The sequence below is a fragment of the Mesoplodon densirostris genome, chromosome 4, assembly GCF_025265405.1.
Source record: "Mesoplodon densirostris isolate mMesDen1 chromosome 4, mMesDen1 primary haplotype, whole genome shotgun sequence".
In the NCBI taxonomy this organism is placed as follows: Eukaryota; Metazoa; Chordata; class Mammalia; order Artiodactyla; family Ziphiidae; genus Mesoplodon; species Mesoplodon densirostris.
In genome coordinates, this window is record NC_082664.1 from 98955760 (window position 1) to 98972339 (window position 16580).

The window sequence follows — 16580 nt, forward strand, 5'->3', positions numbered from 1 at the left end:
CCTAAGGTGGCCTCTGAGACACGTTCACAAAAATATAGGGCTCCCTGAGAACCCAGAAAACTACTAATCTTTCTAAAAATTGAAATATATTTGACACTGAACATTGTGTACATGTAACACATTTACGTTCTAGATTTACGTTCTGGATTTGCTACATCTGTATCGCTATATTGCTGTTATAGCAATAATTTGCACCTCTGTCACATCACATAAGTATCATTTCCTTTTAGTGGTTGGAATAATTAAGATCTAGTCTCTTAGTGAGTTTGATGACTACAATACACATTGTTGTCTAGATCCCAGAAAACGGTTGGTCTTATCCACCCCTCTCCGCATTTTCACACAGGGAAACTGAGGACCAGAGAGAGGGAGTGACCCACCCAGATCTCTGAGACCTAGAAGGTTTCTTGTCCAGCTAACACTGGTTCTTTCTTTTGTCTCAGCACAAATGTCTCTGTCAAGGGTATTGACAACCCCCCATCTCTGCCCAGGGTTAGGTTTCCAATTAAACCTTTTCACTATATTTATACTAACTATAATTAAGAAGTAACTATACTGTAATCAGTGAGTCCTATATTTTTGCATATGTGTTTGTGTGTATGCATTTTTGTGTACGTATGCACGTATTTTCCCTGAAGGGTCTACCTCCATGGGCACTGGGGTCCCTGTCATAGCCCGCACACCTCACATTGAGCTGTACCCAGAGAACCTCTTAACACACTAATGTTAACTAAAGAAGGATTCCAGTTTCGTGACTTAAGCCTCATACATTTGCTTCCAATACGCCTTAATGAAGAGGCCAGCCCAATTCCTGTCCCCAGAAAGAATCAAACTGTGGTGTGATTATAGACCCAACGTCCTTTCTGCCATCATAACTTCTGGAGAAGCAGGCCCTATATTTCTGTGATGATCCAGAAATCTGCTTCAAGTAATATTGCTAGAATTTTGCATTTGTCACACTGGGATGGACTGCTGTGATCGACTTTGTATGAATGCAGACTAGCAAGCTACATCCGTCACACGGTGGGATTGAAATGACAACGCACACGTGTACCATTTATCGACTGCTTAGCGTGTCAACCACTGTATATACCACTGCATGTACATGCCTAGTAAGGGGGTATCATCATCACCATTTCACAGGTGTAGGAACTGAGGCCTGGAGAGGTTGGGCTACAGAGCTTACCTGCTGTAGACCCTGGGACCTGAGCTCTGTGCACACCAAGGAGAGATGAACAAGGGTAGGTTTATTTAGCCCAAAGAAGATCAAAATCTGAAAGGAAGCTAAATAAATACTTTCTAAGTATTAGAAGGATTTGTGTGCGTTTGTATGTGGTGGGAGCATCTGTCATTTAGTTTAGGAAAGAGCATCACACGGTCCATCCCATACAAGCATCCGAAGGGGACCCAGTGAGAGGTGCCAACACACCAACATGGCTGTGCAAAGGGCCAGAGTCTCTGCTGTGAGGCTGAGCATCAGGCGAGGCTGATGAATGACGGGGTGAGTGAGAGGAGAAGGGAACAGGGCCGGGAAGGATTACAGCTGCTAGTTCCCTTTCCCTGCTGGCTTTGTCAGGCCCCCGAGTTGGGGGTGGGTGCTGATCGTCCCTGGCCACAGACCGCAGCTCATGTACTTCCTCTTCCTGCCATGTGGCGGTGCTGTTCTCCTAGTTATCTTGGCCGCGCTAGTCCAATATTTGTTTCCGGTGAGTAATTTGTTTATCAGGAGGTTATTTTAATCTAATTCTGGCCATATTTGCTATTCCACACTATCTGTGCTTCCCAGCGTTAGCAGCTTGCATGTCTTGAAGGAAATTAGCTGAAGATGGTCCCGGAGGCATTCGCTCAGCCATTATTTAAGGGAGCTGGGAGGAGGCAGGGTGAGCGGAGCCCAAGCCCGGTGTTGGAAAAGTTGCTGGAGTTTGTTGCACTCCCAGTGAGGTTAGCGGGGTTGAGAGGGACTTACCGAGGGTAGGGAGCATCTCGCATCTCGCGCAGCTTTTTTGAGGGCTGCCTCTGGTAGAGAGCAGAGAATCCTGCAGTTACTTTTCCCCATCTCCCCTGAACCCTTGTGATAACCTGTTACCTTCTTCACCTTTGCTGCCAAGGCCAAAGGCACGACTTAAGTAAGATGCCCATCTGCCTTCCCATGGTTCCCAGGCATCCCACATCCCATTTGATAATATGTTTCATGAACTGTTCTCTGCGATCCCTCAAGGAAGAGGGCAGGAAGGTGGGGAGTGATAAGAGAATTATTGTTTATGAGAGTACCTTCAGGGAATAATGATCAAAACTATGAATTACAGAGCAGTGGCACTTGCCAGGCACGTTATATTCCCATTTTACATACAAGGAAGTTGTAGTTAGGAGAGGTTAATCATTTTTTCCCCAAGATCCCATGAATGGTAAGTGGAGAGCTGAAATTCAAACTCCGTTGTGACTGTCTTCAAAGCAGAAAATCTTCCTATTTCAAGGATGAGTCTCACCTTCCACATGGAGTCAGGAAACCTGGACTTGGCTAATGGGCATGGGACCTGAAATTAGTTCTTTGTCATTGTACTTGATTTCAGTTTGGTTTTCCAAAAATGGGAGGGCTGTACAAGTTGAGTGATTTGAGGGTGCTTTAGTAGAAGAAACTTTTTTTTTAATAAAGAAATCCTCTGAGGAGATGACACATTTAAAGCAGATAAAACGGGAGCAGAAGTGGGAGATCCCAGTGAATCACAGCCTGGCCTTTCCCTTTTCACCTCTTCTTTCCCTGGCTCGTGATTGATGCTGAGAAATTTCCATGGAAGTTCCTCAGGGCTCGAAAGAATCAAGTTTGAAAACCTCTGAAATAAATATTCTCATGGGACACTTTCAGAGCTCAGTAAATTGTCAGAGATTATAATTTAAAGACGGGCTGATGCATCCTTTAGGAGGTTTGGAACACGTGCTCGTTTTTACTGTGTGGTGGTCCTAAGGAAGAGCTAGTCAAGTTTGACTCAGAGAGAGATGTAAAATTGTTATCTTCATCCTTGAGCCTTAGTCAAGTAACTTTTGAGTCTCCTGGGATTAAGACGCCGAATTAAACAATTAAACTGGACCTAATTAAATGAGAAGGGTCAGCTTCCGGTGGAAATGACAATGGTTGTTAGTATAGGCAAGATGGTGCACTACCTTCCCAAGATGGCCAGGATGTTCCCAGGCACCCACACGGGGTCTAACAGAACTGTGGATGGCGGTGGTGTGTTTTCCTTGCCTGACATAAACTGTTGTCTGCAAAAAACCTTGTTGTAATAAGGTTGCAGCCAATCCTGGTTCTCACAACTAAGCAGGCTGCTGTGTTTCAACCAGACTATCCTGTTTTCTGGCCCTAAAGACCTGGTTCTATCTCTAGGGCTTTCCCTCTGGCCTGATTATCTGTCTGCCTGTAGGTTTGGGCCATGATGTTGCTTTGACAACAGTGTGAATGTGTTCAAGGAAGCTCAGGCTCGTGTGTGAAGGTCGTGTGTGTTTGCTAAAAGCTCAAACCTCTTACTCTAGAAGGTTGATCCACACACACTTACGTACTTTGTTTTCATTCTGGGGAATCAGGGGTTAACATCCAGGCTTGCTGAGCTCTAAATGTTCTGGATTTCAGAATTTGTGTCACCCTGGCATAATGAGTGACTGGCTATGGATTGACAAAGATAAGGTATCACAAAGATTGAAAGAGATAGACAAAAAGATAAACATCTCAGAGCTCTGAAAGTGCACAGTAGCTTCCTCATCCTATTCAGGATTGACTGTACAGTTATTTGTTTATGTCAGGATGTAAGTCAGATGCTTCCAACGGACTTCTAATAAGAGCAGTTTGCAGAGCACTTTTTCATATATTATCTCATTTAATGCTCACCGTAGTCCTGCAAGACAGGTAAATATTTAACTCTTCTAGAGCAGCAGTTCTCAGCGTGAGCGATTTTGTCCCAAGGGAACATTTAACAAGGTCTGGAGACATTTTTCATTGCTACATCTGCAGGGGGTGTGGGCGCTCCTGGCATCATGTGGGTAGAGGGCAGGATGCTGCTAAATATCCTACAATGCACAGGGCAGCTGCCCCCGACCCTACGACATAACATTCGGCCTCAGATGTCCATAGTTCCAGGCTGGGAAACTGTTCTATACAAAACATTGAGGTTCAGAGAGGTTGGCTGACTTGCCCAAGATTGCATGATGTGTACTTGGCACAGTGGGACTGAAATCCCACTTCATTTCACTACCAGAGGGTTTCAAATCTTTTATTTTTATTTTAAAGAAATAAATTGTAGGTATTAAACTTGAAATGAAAACCTTGGCAGAGCCATTGCATGTAAACAGCTGATGGTGGAGCTGTTCTGGTGGCAGCGGGGGTCAGAGACCCTGCTCAGCCTCTTCCTCAGCCCCTCCCCCTAATCCCAGGGACACCCAGGCTGCCTGGCAACTGCTACGCCCATACAAGGAGACCCAGAGAACATGAGGCCCCTGTTGGCATCCACAGATCTTCTGGATTTCCCTGAGCTGCTCCATTTTTCTGAGTAGAGGATGACAGCATCTGAGTGTGTGTTTTAGTGAGATGTGTTGGGCAGTGGAGGGGAGGCATGCGGGTCAAGTAGGAGGCTGCTGCGGGCACATTCCAGGCGGTAGGGAAGGGGCACTCGGAGGACCACGGGGGATAGGAGTGGAGTTCAAACAAGGAAGCGCAAGGCTCACGCTTGCTTCGGGACTTTTCAGTGCTGTGCTGCCGTATGACATCAGGCCAAAGGACAGCGGGCCAGGAGCACAGAGGCTGAGCTCTTTACCTTGCTCTGCGCATGCTCAAGGCCTGGAAGCATAATGCAGTGTGAACCAATTTGCACGTGATGTTTGCACGTGCAGATTTGTTTTCCTGTAGTCCACACTGCTTGTCTGTACTCTGGCCAGAAGCAGGCAACGCCACTGACGGACAGGTGTCTCCCTCATCCATTGACAGAGAAAGGCAGGCGGGGAAGTGCTCTGTTTTTCTTCTTCCAGGTCTAAATCCTGGCTTTCTTCTTTAAGTGTTGCCTTCTGATGAGTAAACAGTGGAAATGGCAAAATGAAACTAGGAGGAAGGTTCTCTACAATAACCCAGAAGGGACTGGGGCTCGTCTTAGGGCTTAGCAGGTGCTTCTTTCCCTACGAAGAATCTAGACTCAAAAGAAAACTCTGGATGGATAGGAAAACTCCTGGGAAATTTTAGGTCCAGGCAAAGATGATCATTCCTAAGGGCTTTCTTGCAGAGATGTCAAAAACAAATAACAAAAAGGAGAGTGAGAAAATCTGACCGACATATCTGCCCCCCCCCACCTGATTTTGCACAACCCGCTGTGATGAATGTCAAAGCGGTGGGGGTCCCGCATTCTGATCTCTGCCCTACTGCTCTCCCCTCACTTTCTTCACCTGGCTTTAGCTTCCAGACTTTTTGTTATTTGCACTCACCAAATTTGGGCTTTTCTACTTGCTTCGCTCTCCAGATTCCTAGAATTTTCTGTCCCCGGATCTCTGCAGCCTGATTCTTTCCTACATTCCGGTTTCAGTGCTAATGCCCCCTCCTCAAAGAGTTGCCCCAGCCACCCAGTCTAAAGTAGCAGCCCCACCAGTCCCTCTAGAATCATTCTTTGATTTTCACTGTAGCACTCGTCATTGTCTGAAGTTACCTAATTTGTGTGTGTGTGTGTGTGTGTGTGTGTGTGTGCATCTATTTGGATCTGAGAGTCTCCCCAGCTCCCCCATGGGAATGCAAGCCCCTAAGAGTAGAGACTTTGTGCATCTCATTTCCTGCTCTAATATCCCCAGTGCCTACAATACTGCCTGGCACATACTAGCACGTAGTAGTTGTTAAGTGTGTTTGTTGAAAGAGTGAATGGTGGTTCCTGGAGTTTAGGGGGTATGAGTATGGTTTTAGCTGATAATTCACCGCATACCTAGACACAGCAAGATCTGGCTTTCAGGGCAAACTGTCTCTGCTTATTCCCATACGCTGAGCAAACCTCTCAAGCGATCATTTCTTGCTGGGAACAAGCTCCTTTTAGAGAATTTTCCAACTAAATATTGAAAAATTAATCCTACTTCCTCAAATCTAGGATGTCATTGACTATAAGATGCTCCAATTTTTATGTGCCATGAAGAGCGAAAAAATGCTGCCAGTTGTCATTGAAACATCGTCATTGGTAAGAAGCATCTTAATTCTGGAAATGCTAAAATGTGAAAAAATATATGCCTTAGAATTGATAAAGTACAAGGTGAGATTGATTCATCATATGGGATGCAGGGAAGTGGCAGGGGGTTCTGGTCTGGAGTATGTCCCTATTTGTTAGTGGTCCCTTCCCCTGTAGCACTGCAGCCTAATACCTTGGACATGGTACTCTCCAAGGACCAGAGGAAGAGCTGGGTGTGTGGAGGAAGAGGCAGATATGGCTTCTGAGGCTTTCTCAAGAGTGGAGAAACTTCTATGGCTTGGGAATGTATCTGTGGAAAGGTATTAGAAGCAGTTGGTGATTCAAAAAAACCCAACCAGCAGTAGGCAAGTCTAGATTGAAAACAATGCTATGAAGGCTGGTTTCTCAGCCGCCTTAGCCACTCCTTCTGAAGCTTAGGAAAAGCATCTTTCATTTTCAAAAGGCAGTCAATGGGAAAACAAGATTTGCTTGAGACCCAAATTTCCTTTAGAGCCAAGTTTACTGAAAAGTATCTATTTTACAAAGCGAAAAAAATACCTGCAAGCTAATTCCATATCATTATTCTTATTTGAGCTAATGATAATGGAGTGTAATTTCCATTACTGCTGACATTAAGATTAGTTATGTTTCGGTACATACAGCACGGCTTCTCCCTTGTGAGGAGCGTCGAAGCAGCTGCCGGGGAGGCTGAGAGCGACTCCGCCTCGGCAGCCCTGCAGCCACATACTGGGCCTGACTTCCCGGCTGGCCTCAGGGGTCCCTGCCGGGCGTCAGGAGGGGTCCTGAACATCTCCTCCAGGGAGCCGAGGCACCATCGGCTGTTAATTTGGCTCTTTATTTATTTATTTTTAAATTAATTAATTAATTAATTTTTGGCTGCGTTGGGTCTTCGTTTCTGTGCGAGGGCTTTCTCTAGTTGCGGCAAGTGGGGGCCACTCTTCATCGCGGTGCGCGGGCCTCTCACTATCGCGGCCTCTCTTGTTGCGGAGCACAGGCTCCAGACGCGCAGGCTCAGTAGTTGTGGCGCACGGGCTTAGTTGCTCTGCGGCATGTGGGATCTTCCCAGACCAGGGCTTGAACCCGTGTCCCCTGAACTGGCAGGCGGATTCTCAACCACTGCGCCACCAGGGAAGCCCTTGACTCTTTAAACCTTCTTGAGTCTCCTATTAAAAATCAACTTTCGCCACAATTTAGGGGCCTGGGAGGGAGCAGAGAAGACGGAGGAGGGCGACGGAAGGCGACTGGCCAGAGGGACGGTGCCAGGTTCCATTTGGCTGAAAGCCACGCCCCTCAAGCACCTCAGCTCTTCCGTGGACTTCATCTCCTTCAGCCTTTCGGAAACCCTCCTCAAGAAGCTGGTTCTCCTGGTAACCGTTAAAGGTCTTTATCTGAATGCAAAACAGTGTAATCTGTAACAAACCGGCACTGGGGATAATGATGTGGGATGTCAGCTTTGGAGGCAGATGGGGGATTCCATTTGAAGTCTCCACATGCCATTTATAAGCTCTCAGGACTTGAATAAGTTATTTAACTTCTCTCAGCCTCTGTGTCTTCATTTGTAAGAGGAGGCAAATAATGCTTATCTTCAAGCATTTCCATGAGATAAATGAGATGATCATGTAAAATGATTAGCCCAATGCTGAGCACATAGGAAACATTCAGTAAATAAATACTCAGTAATTGTAACTGGTGTTACAGTGGCAAAACAGGCAGCTTATTGTTCATGTAATATGATTTAGAAGTCTTGGTAAAAGCCTGCTTTGTCCAGAAACATCTTCTAAATTGACTCCCTGAAAAGAGCACTGTTGCAGAGGCCAGTGGATTGTTTGCTGTAGTTAAGGTCACCATTATCTTGGGTTGTAGTAATGTCTCCAAAGGGGGATTTCTAGGGTGGGATATTATACAGTGCGAGTGCTGTGGCTCCAGGTGGGTATTTGCATGTGGAGTCCTGATGAAGATCAGGCAGTGTTTGTGATATAATTGCTCAGTTGGGGGATCCAGTGAGGAGGGGGTTTGGAGGCAAGCCTTGGGGAGGGGTGTTTGATAAGCCCAGCTGAGTGGTCTTCTCTTTTGAGAAGGGGGCCACAGTCCTGAAAAGGGCTAGCTGAATTGTCAGTAGTTCATATGAATGAATTTTCATGAAGTTCCTGAAACAGAAGGAAATAAATCTGTTTCATAAAACTATTTAATCTTCCTGGGCAAGAATTTCTTCGGATAGTCATGGCCTACTATGCTATGTGGCTGAAGATGATTTCTGTTCTTAAGAATGATGAGAGCCTCGAATTCTTGTATTTATTCTTACTTGTGTATGTGCTTATCAAAAGCAAGGGTGAGTTATTAAACACTTAACCATTATCAATCAAGAGGATCTTACAGCACTACCCAGTCTTCTAAAAAAGCTTTAGTGTAATGGGACCCAACTCGGGTAAAGTTGGTCAGAGAGGGGAACTAAAAAGTTCTACATTATGGACATTGTCTGTAAGGGCTCCTGGGATAATGTGGGGGAATGGTCCTCGGTATGTATGTTTGGGGTGTCTAAGGACAGATAGGCAGCTGTGTAAGATGTGTGGGCATTTGGGGTGAGAAGTCGATTCCATTACATGGGGATTGAAGGACTGTGGTTACAAATTTTACTTATTTTGAAACTTCTCCTTGGGCTATTCTCACTAGTGAAGTGAATTTGAAGTTTGAATGTCATCCTTATGGGGAAGGGATTATCATTTATTGAGCACATACTTGATGCCAGCTGCTACACTATGCAATCATTCCTTATAATGGACTTGTAAGGGTGATGCTTTAGTTATCTCTCTTTTATCTTGCTTTAATATTTGCCGATGATGGAAATGTAGTCCAGGATGGCTTAGTAACTTAAACAAGATTACACAGCTGATAAATGATAGAGCCAAAATGCAGATCAACAACTATGTGATCCTAGTGCTCCTATTCTTGTGTGAGGCTGTCCGAAGGAATCTGTTCATGTCCTGAGCATTTGGCAGTTTGTTGTCCAAAATTACAGAGGGGGGGTTGGAATAGTAAATAGATGATGCTTATCATGTTGATGATGGCAATTATAATAAGCGACAGGTATTGAGTGCTTATTACGTTCCAGGCATCAAGCTTAATTTTCTCAACAGTTCCACAAGGAAGGGACTGTTATCAGTTTTGTTTGTTTGTTTGTTTTTTAGATAAAGACTTAGTGACAAGAGCTGTGAAGTAACATGCTCAAGGTCACACAGCTAGAAAGCAGTGGAGGTCACAGCCATGTGCAAGGACTCCAGAAAGAAAGCTGACAGCTGAAGGCTCTGCCCAGCAAGGCAGTGAAGGGTACATGAGGATAGTAAAGATGAGTTTGGAGGTCTGCACTAATTTGTATATCTCATTCCTAGAGCTGTGGTTGTGAAAGCATCCAGCTCATTCCTCTGCTGCAGGTTCCCACTTTTCCTCCACTTTAAGCTATCTCTTTACTCTAAAAGGGGTGATGAAATTCTCAGATATGGGAAACAAAGAGCAGTCATGGAAATTTCCTCTGGTTTTGCCCAATAAAAGTGGCAGAGCGTTGGGTTGCTTGCAGGTATTATAATCTGGGTCACCAAGCACTTCTCCACCAACCTGTCATGGGGCTGGAAATTCCCCATGAGAAATCCAATCTTTGAGTCTTGAAGGTGTCTGGGCTTTCCTGTTAAAAGACAAACATCTTTATAGAGATGATCATGCTCTCAAATACCTTCAGGGGCAAGGTAGGTAATTCACTTTCGAAAGGGATGGGGTAAGGTGAATTGGTTGCTATGGCCACCGGGGGACTTCTTGCCCTGCCCACAGGCATTTACAACATGGCATGGCCTATAGACTACGGACTTCCTGTCAAAGGGTAACCTGTCTTTTTTCTACTTGATTGTCAAAGTTCATTGCAGAGGATGAGGAGAATAAAAACTACAGAAAAGCCTTTGGATGGGGAAGGGGGTGGAGGTGAGCTGTTAAATTAAAGGTCCTCAGAAGTCCTCTCTGTCCATTCCACCCCATCCTCCAACCAGTTTAACATAAACCAATCTGTTTCGGAAATTAAAAAAAAAAATTAAGGAACAGGAACTCTTTTTCCAAGGAAATCTTAGGAAGAAGCCATTTCCATAAACAGACTAAAGTACAGCTGGTCTGGGGATCTTCTCTGGCCTCCAAACCCTGAGCCCACCCAAAGGAATGTATGAAACCCCACATCTTCTCCTTCCTATTTGGCCTCCCTGGGAGAAGCACTGTCCTCCCCTCAGATCTTCTCAAACTTCTGCAAGTTGCAGATCCCAGTGACCCTCATTTCATTCTTCAGCTCCCCTCTACATTTGTTCAGCTTGGTGGATCTCTTGTCGGGTTTCAGGTGCATATTGACTTTTTGCAAAACTCCCAAGCCGTTCACGGAGAAAGATTGACTGATTTAGGGTAGGGGTTGGGGGAGGAGGTGTAGCTATTTTCGATGTTAGTAAACATGACAGGTTGTTGAAGATTAACAGGAAATCGTGAATAAAATCATTGGGATCTGATAAGGGATTTTTCTCTCAGACAATTAAAGACTTTTTTCTCGTTATCTCCCTCCCCTCCCCCAGAAGTGGAAGATGAACGTCATGAGGATAACACATTATTAGTCTCATACCCTTAACATAGATAAAAGACAAAAGTTCTTAACCTCCCACTGCCCATGCACTTTTTTTTGCCATTCTGTCTTCTTTTCAGCAGGTGATAGTTTCCTTTAATACTTCCTACCTAATCCTCAATTTTCTTTTAAACATCAGATATTGGATAGGCTGGAACCTCATTTAGGCGGTAAAGAAGTCCAGTGCTTTGCGGCTGGGACCAGCCGAGGAGAGAAATATTTTTGATACAAAAGAATAATTCATTAAAGGAGGTAATGAAGGTGATTTAAACCTTCCACAAACACATCATGGAGTGAATAAAGCTCATGGCTCTCAATTTAGGGTCATGGCTGAATGAAATGTTGTCAAAAGTGAAAAAAAATATAAAACCAACTGCACAAATGGGTCAGAAATCTCAGTGGGGCTCAGTCAAGCCTGACAATTTAGAATTTGACAAACAAGTAGAAGAAAAGGAGAATTCCATTAATATTATGAGAAAACCCTTCTGGAATAAAGCACTGAATTTTCATGTTATCGTTTGACTCATGTGCACTTATATGGTCTTAGGAAAAAATCTGACTTGGAGCTGAAATTTTGCTTATCCGGTTACAGTTCAGGGGATCTCTCTCTCACATGCTCAGCCAGAAACATAGATTGTCTCATAAACCAGCATGAACAGTATGGATAATGGAGAAATGCAGTCGTGAGAGGGCAGAGCTGCAAGATGTGGGCGTTTGTTCCTGAGAGTCAGCCCGTTAGAGTTCTTCGGGGTACCTAGTCCACAGGGGTAGAGAGGACCAGGATCCAGAGAGTATCTATCTCCCCATCTACTGGGTAGACCTGAACTGGTCTGTCCGCCAACCCTGTAGGTGGAGGAGCTTAACATGAAAAGTGGTGTATGTGGACTGTTGAGAGAGGTATCTTGGACCGTTCTTCCCCCTTTCTTTCTTCATAATGGAAAAAGGAAGAAATGATTCACCCATCAGAGGGGTCTCATGGGAGGTCTCACGCAGGGTCATTCAACTAACAAAGGGTAGTCATGGTGTGAAAGAGGGGAAGGGAACTGTAAGAGCATGCTAGTACAGCTCCCTGTCAGATGTAAGGAAGCCCTGTCCTCACATCCCTGCTGGGTGGACTTCCAACCTCTTTCTGGATATTTTTGGTGCCACGCTGCTCATTACCACATAGAGACCAGCTCCCTCTTGGGTAGCCTTGAGCCTGAGGAGTTCCTTTCGTGGATGGAGCCAACCCCTTGCTGATCTGGCTTCTGTTCTCTTTACGGAAAACACCCAACACATCTGTTGCACATGGCAGCCTTCCTGACATTATGTCTGTCACTCAGGGTCCTCTCCTTTTCAACCTAAGCCTTATAGTTTGCTCAACCCAAATGACAATATCCCAAGTCTACTGAGGCTTAGGAAAGAGGAATGGAAATCCTGTGGATTCCCCCCACCTCCTTTCTTCTCTCTCCCCACACACTATTATCCTTTTTCTGAACTATTTGAGAATGTTATAGACTTTCACAATGGTGAATTTCATAAAAACAAGAATATTCACTTATGTAAACATATAATAGTTTATCAAAATCTGACAATAAACATTTATACAATACTATGGGTTAATCTAAACACTATTCATATTTTACCAATTGCATCACTAATGCCTTATGTAGCAAAAGAAAAAAATTGTTTTCTGGTCCAGGATCTAAATTATAATTATATATCATACTGACATGCCATGTCTTTTTAGTCTCTGTTAGCTCAATTCCTGTTTCTTTTTGTTTTTTGTTTTTTTTGCTTTTCATGACCTTGACGTTTTTGAAAATTATAGATTGGATATTTTGCATCATGTCCCTCATTTTGGGTTTGCTGATTTTCCTCATAGTAACATTTAGGTTATGCATTTGGGGGCAGGAAAATCATAGAAGCGATGCTGAAGGGATGCTAAAGTGGTGCTTAAGTGATGCTAAAGTGATGGTGTGTCTTTCTCAGGGCATCTTATCTGCTGATGTTGACTTTGGTCACTTGATGAAGGTGATATCTGCCAGTTTTCTCCAATAGAAAGTTATTTTCCTTCCCTTTATGATGAATTAGTATCTTGTGGGAGGTACACTGGGACATCCTCAGGCAGGTATGGCCAGCCTGTGATTGACATTGTCTTCTCCCATTGGTTTCAGAGTCTAACAGCCGCAGGGCAGTGAACAGAGGCTATGTCACCATCTTGTTCAGGCTGCATCAGGACTGGCACAGCCATGACACGACCAATTCCTACGTGCTGATCCGCAGGGCGCTTCTGCTTTGCCTCGGGCATATTGCCAACCTCCGGTCTGGCAGGGAGGCCTTCCTGGCAGCTCAGGGCATGGAGATCCTTTTCAGCACCACACAGGTAATCAGCATGGGGATTATCTTTGCAGTTGGATGACATCTGGATGATTCCTGAAGGCCGTCATTTAGGACTCACCTTCACTAAAGTTGGGAAACCTCAATACGTTTCTTGCTTCCTGCTCTGGGCAGATGTTTTGGACTCAAATCCTCATTCCTTCACTCACTCATGTACTGATTGACTCATTTATTCAATACGTATTAGTTGGGTACACACTGGGTAGTGCAGTGATTAAGAGTGTTGATTTTCAAGCTAGAGAACCTGGCTTCAGATCCCAGCCCTAGCACCTATAGCTGTGCAACTTTAGAGAAGTCACCCACCTTCTCTGGGACTCAAGTTTCTTCTTCTTAAAAAAAATAGAAATGATAAAATCGAGGTTTTTGCATGGCCTGAATAAGTTAACATAGACATGTCTCTGTTAGCAGGGTTCTTGCCATGACTTAACTGCTTTATGAGTGTGAGTGGTTATTGGAATAATGATTAGTTTTGGGGACCTAGTGGTGAATATGATAGACGAGACCCCTGATCTTTTGGGACAAGCATTCCACCAGAGAGTTGGACACTAAGGAAGCAAAGAATTCAGTCTGGAAGATAATTTCATATTGCTCTGTGAAATCAACAGAGGAAGGGCACAGGTCTACAGTGACTTTTACATATGCAGGGAGACTTGACCTCCTCTTAGAGGGTCAAGTCTTCTCTGAGCAGGTGACACCTAAGCTGAGACCTGAATTATTGAAGGAGTCTGTCATGCCAAGTTTAAGAGGAAGAGCATCCCAGGCACAAGGAGTAGCACCTATAAGGGCTGTCACTTACCTGCACCCCAGTGGAATAAGTGTCTAGGGTTTCCTGGATTTCAACCGAATAATAAGTTCCTTAATTTCACTTGATTAGGGCTAATTTAAACACCATCATGCGAGGCTACCTATACGTTTTCCATGGATGATGTGAGTATCTCCCAAATACCCATCATCTGCTCACCAAACCTCTCCTGGGGCCGAGGCAGCCGTGTTTCACACACATCATGTTCCTTGCTGTCTTCGTATTAGTCAGTCTCTGCACTACTTTCATTGGTCTCATTGCTTCTCTCTGGACACTCTCCAATTTCTCTGTACCTGAGTACATCTGAGGTAATGAAGCGGTCAACGAGAGTGCCGTTTTCCAACCACGGCATCTGTAGACTAACCATTTTTTTTTAAAAAGCTTTTTTCCCCTCCTCTAAACAATAACATAATACTGCACTGCAAACCAATATCTAATTTTCTGTCTGCTGTCGCCTCTGGGTTTCTCTCCATCATTACAGCTTTCAGAGCTTCTCGGTCATGAAATAGCTACATTTTCCATTCTGTTCCTCTGGATGAGGAAGTGCTTTGACTGTTTCCAAGCTTCACCATCCTTTGTAAGCCTGTGTCCCAGAAATCTTGAATCTCTCCCAGCCTTTGTGAAACTCCCCCCGTATTGCTGATGCCTAGAATCCCCCAACTCTGGCTCGTGTGCTTTAGCCAGCTCCTCTGCCCCCTGCCCTCTGTATTATTGACTGTTTTTCTGACCTGTGTTAAAAAAAAAAAAAATACAATTAAAAGAGTAATACAGGGAAAAGATGGTGATCCCAGAGGTACAGGTCTATGACAAGAAGAGAGTGGAGAAAATACCAAGTGAAGCACAGGCATGAAAGGGGCTGTGAGCCCAGAAGCAGGCTTTTAGAAGCAGTTCCTCAGCAGGACAATAAAGACCTCAACTGCTCAATTGAGCAAATTTACAATGAGCTCCCAGCCTCCAATTACTGTCGGGAATGGAAGCAGGATGTGAGCAGAGGCAGAATCTGCACTTGGTGGCCAGGTTTCTCCTGCCTGAAAAGCTTCCCAGCACCTGGGCTGAGTGCTCTGAGCACAGATGCCCTTGCAGCTGTGCTGGAGTTAGAGCTGCCCATCCATTCTCTCCCCTCTCCTGCCAGAGAAGATGTGTAAGTCACAGGATGGCCAAATGGGGAACCTTGGATCTAGTGATGTCATTTCAGTAGCTACTGCAAATTATGCTGCTTCTACTGCTGCTGCTGCTGCTGCAACTGATGGAGATGACAATGAAAATGAAGGAGAAGAGGAGGAAGAAGAAGAAAATAAAGGAGGAGGAGGAAGAGGACGAGGGAATGAGATTTGTCTTGACTGCTTACTATGGCTTAGGGCTGGCATAGCAGTTCATGCAGACTTTCTGATTTCAACATTTCAAAGGATTTGAAACTGATGGTCTTCCTCAACAGTCCGTATTTCTGTCCACTGGACCAGAGGTTCTCTAAGTTAACTGTGAGCAAAGCCACCTACATGGCTGCAAGGGCCCCATCCTCAGAGTTTCTGATTCAGTAGGTCTGGGAAGATGCTGAGAAGTTGTGTTTCTAACAAATTCCTAAGTGATGTTGATACTGCTGGTCTGGGTCACACTTTGAAAACCACTGTCCTTTCCTGTTTTTATCGGTGCTTGTGGTGTAATTGCAAGCCTACTGGGCATGAGAGTGACTGAGAAAGAACTGTTTTTGAGTCCTTCCCACAGACTTCGCCCATCATATTGTTCTTTGCCTTCCTGCTGAGGCCACTGCTTGCCATGATTCTCTCTCAATAACCCCACCTCTTTGTTTCCTGGGTCCCACAGCCTTGCACAGATCCTCTGAGCATCCTTTAAACATTCAGAGGATCAGATTGTCTATAATGCATAATAATCCCACACCAAGTAAAACATTACACTGTTACCATCATCAGCAATAGTACCAATGGCAATCATAGACAGACCTGGCTTCCAAAATGCTGGCAGTTTTGACTGAGTTGCCTGGCTTGGACTTGGCTCACTACCTCCTAAGCTTGAAGCTTAGAGCATTATCTCTGATCAGTCATCTCCCTTACCATTCTTCATCCTCCATGCTCAGTTCTCTCTTTTCCCAATACTCATACTTTTCAGTAAGCACTTAAAACTATTTGACCAGTCCCAGCGATAAAATAGCCTCAAGGAATTTATTTTCCTTGGAGAGTGTTTCCTGCTGTTGGTTCAGGATACCTGATTGGTATTATTTGAGTACATGGAAGGGGAAATAACATTCTTTTTTGGGGGCCAGTCCCAGCGATAAAATAGCCTCAAGGAATTTATTTTCCTTGGAGAGTGTTTCCTGCTGTTGGTTCAGGATACCTGATTGGTATTATTTGAGTACATGGAAGGGGAAATAACATTCTTTTTTGGGGGAGGAGGGGGCTAAGTAACGTATTTATTTTCCTCTTTTAATAATAACATTTATTTATTTATTTTTAACATCTTTATTGGAGTATAATTGCTTTACGATGGTGTTAGTTTCTGCTTTATAACAAAGTGAATACATATACGTCTATGCCCATATCTCTTCCCT

General features: G+C 44.4%; 1 protein-coding gene across 1 annotated transcript in view; it reads left to right on the forward strand.

Annotated features, from left to right (window-relative positions):
• Window positions 1-16580, forward strand: part of LOC132488550 (A-kinase anchor protein 13-like) — a 180899-nt gene that overhangs the window by 49617 nt on the left and 114702 nt on the right. The window contains exons 3-4 of the mRNA XM_060096846.1: window positions 7392-7577; window positions 12993-13201. Coding sequence (XP_059952829.1) covers window positions 13175-13201 — 27 coding nt within the window. The 5' untranslated portion in view covers window positions 7392-7577; window positions 12993-13174. The remainder of the gene's footprint in view (window positions 1-7391; window positions 7578-12992; window positions 13202-16580) is intronic.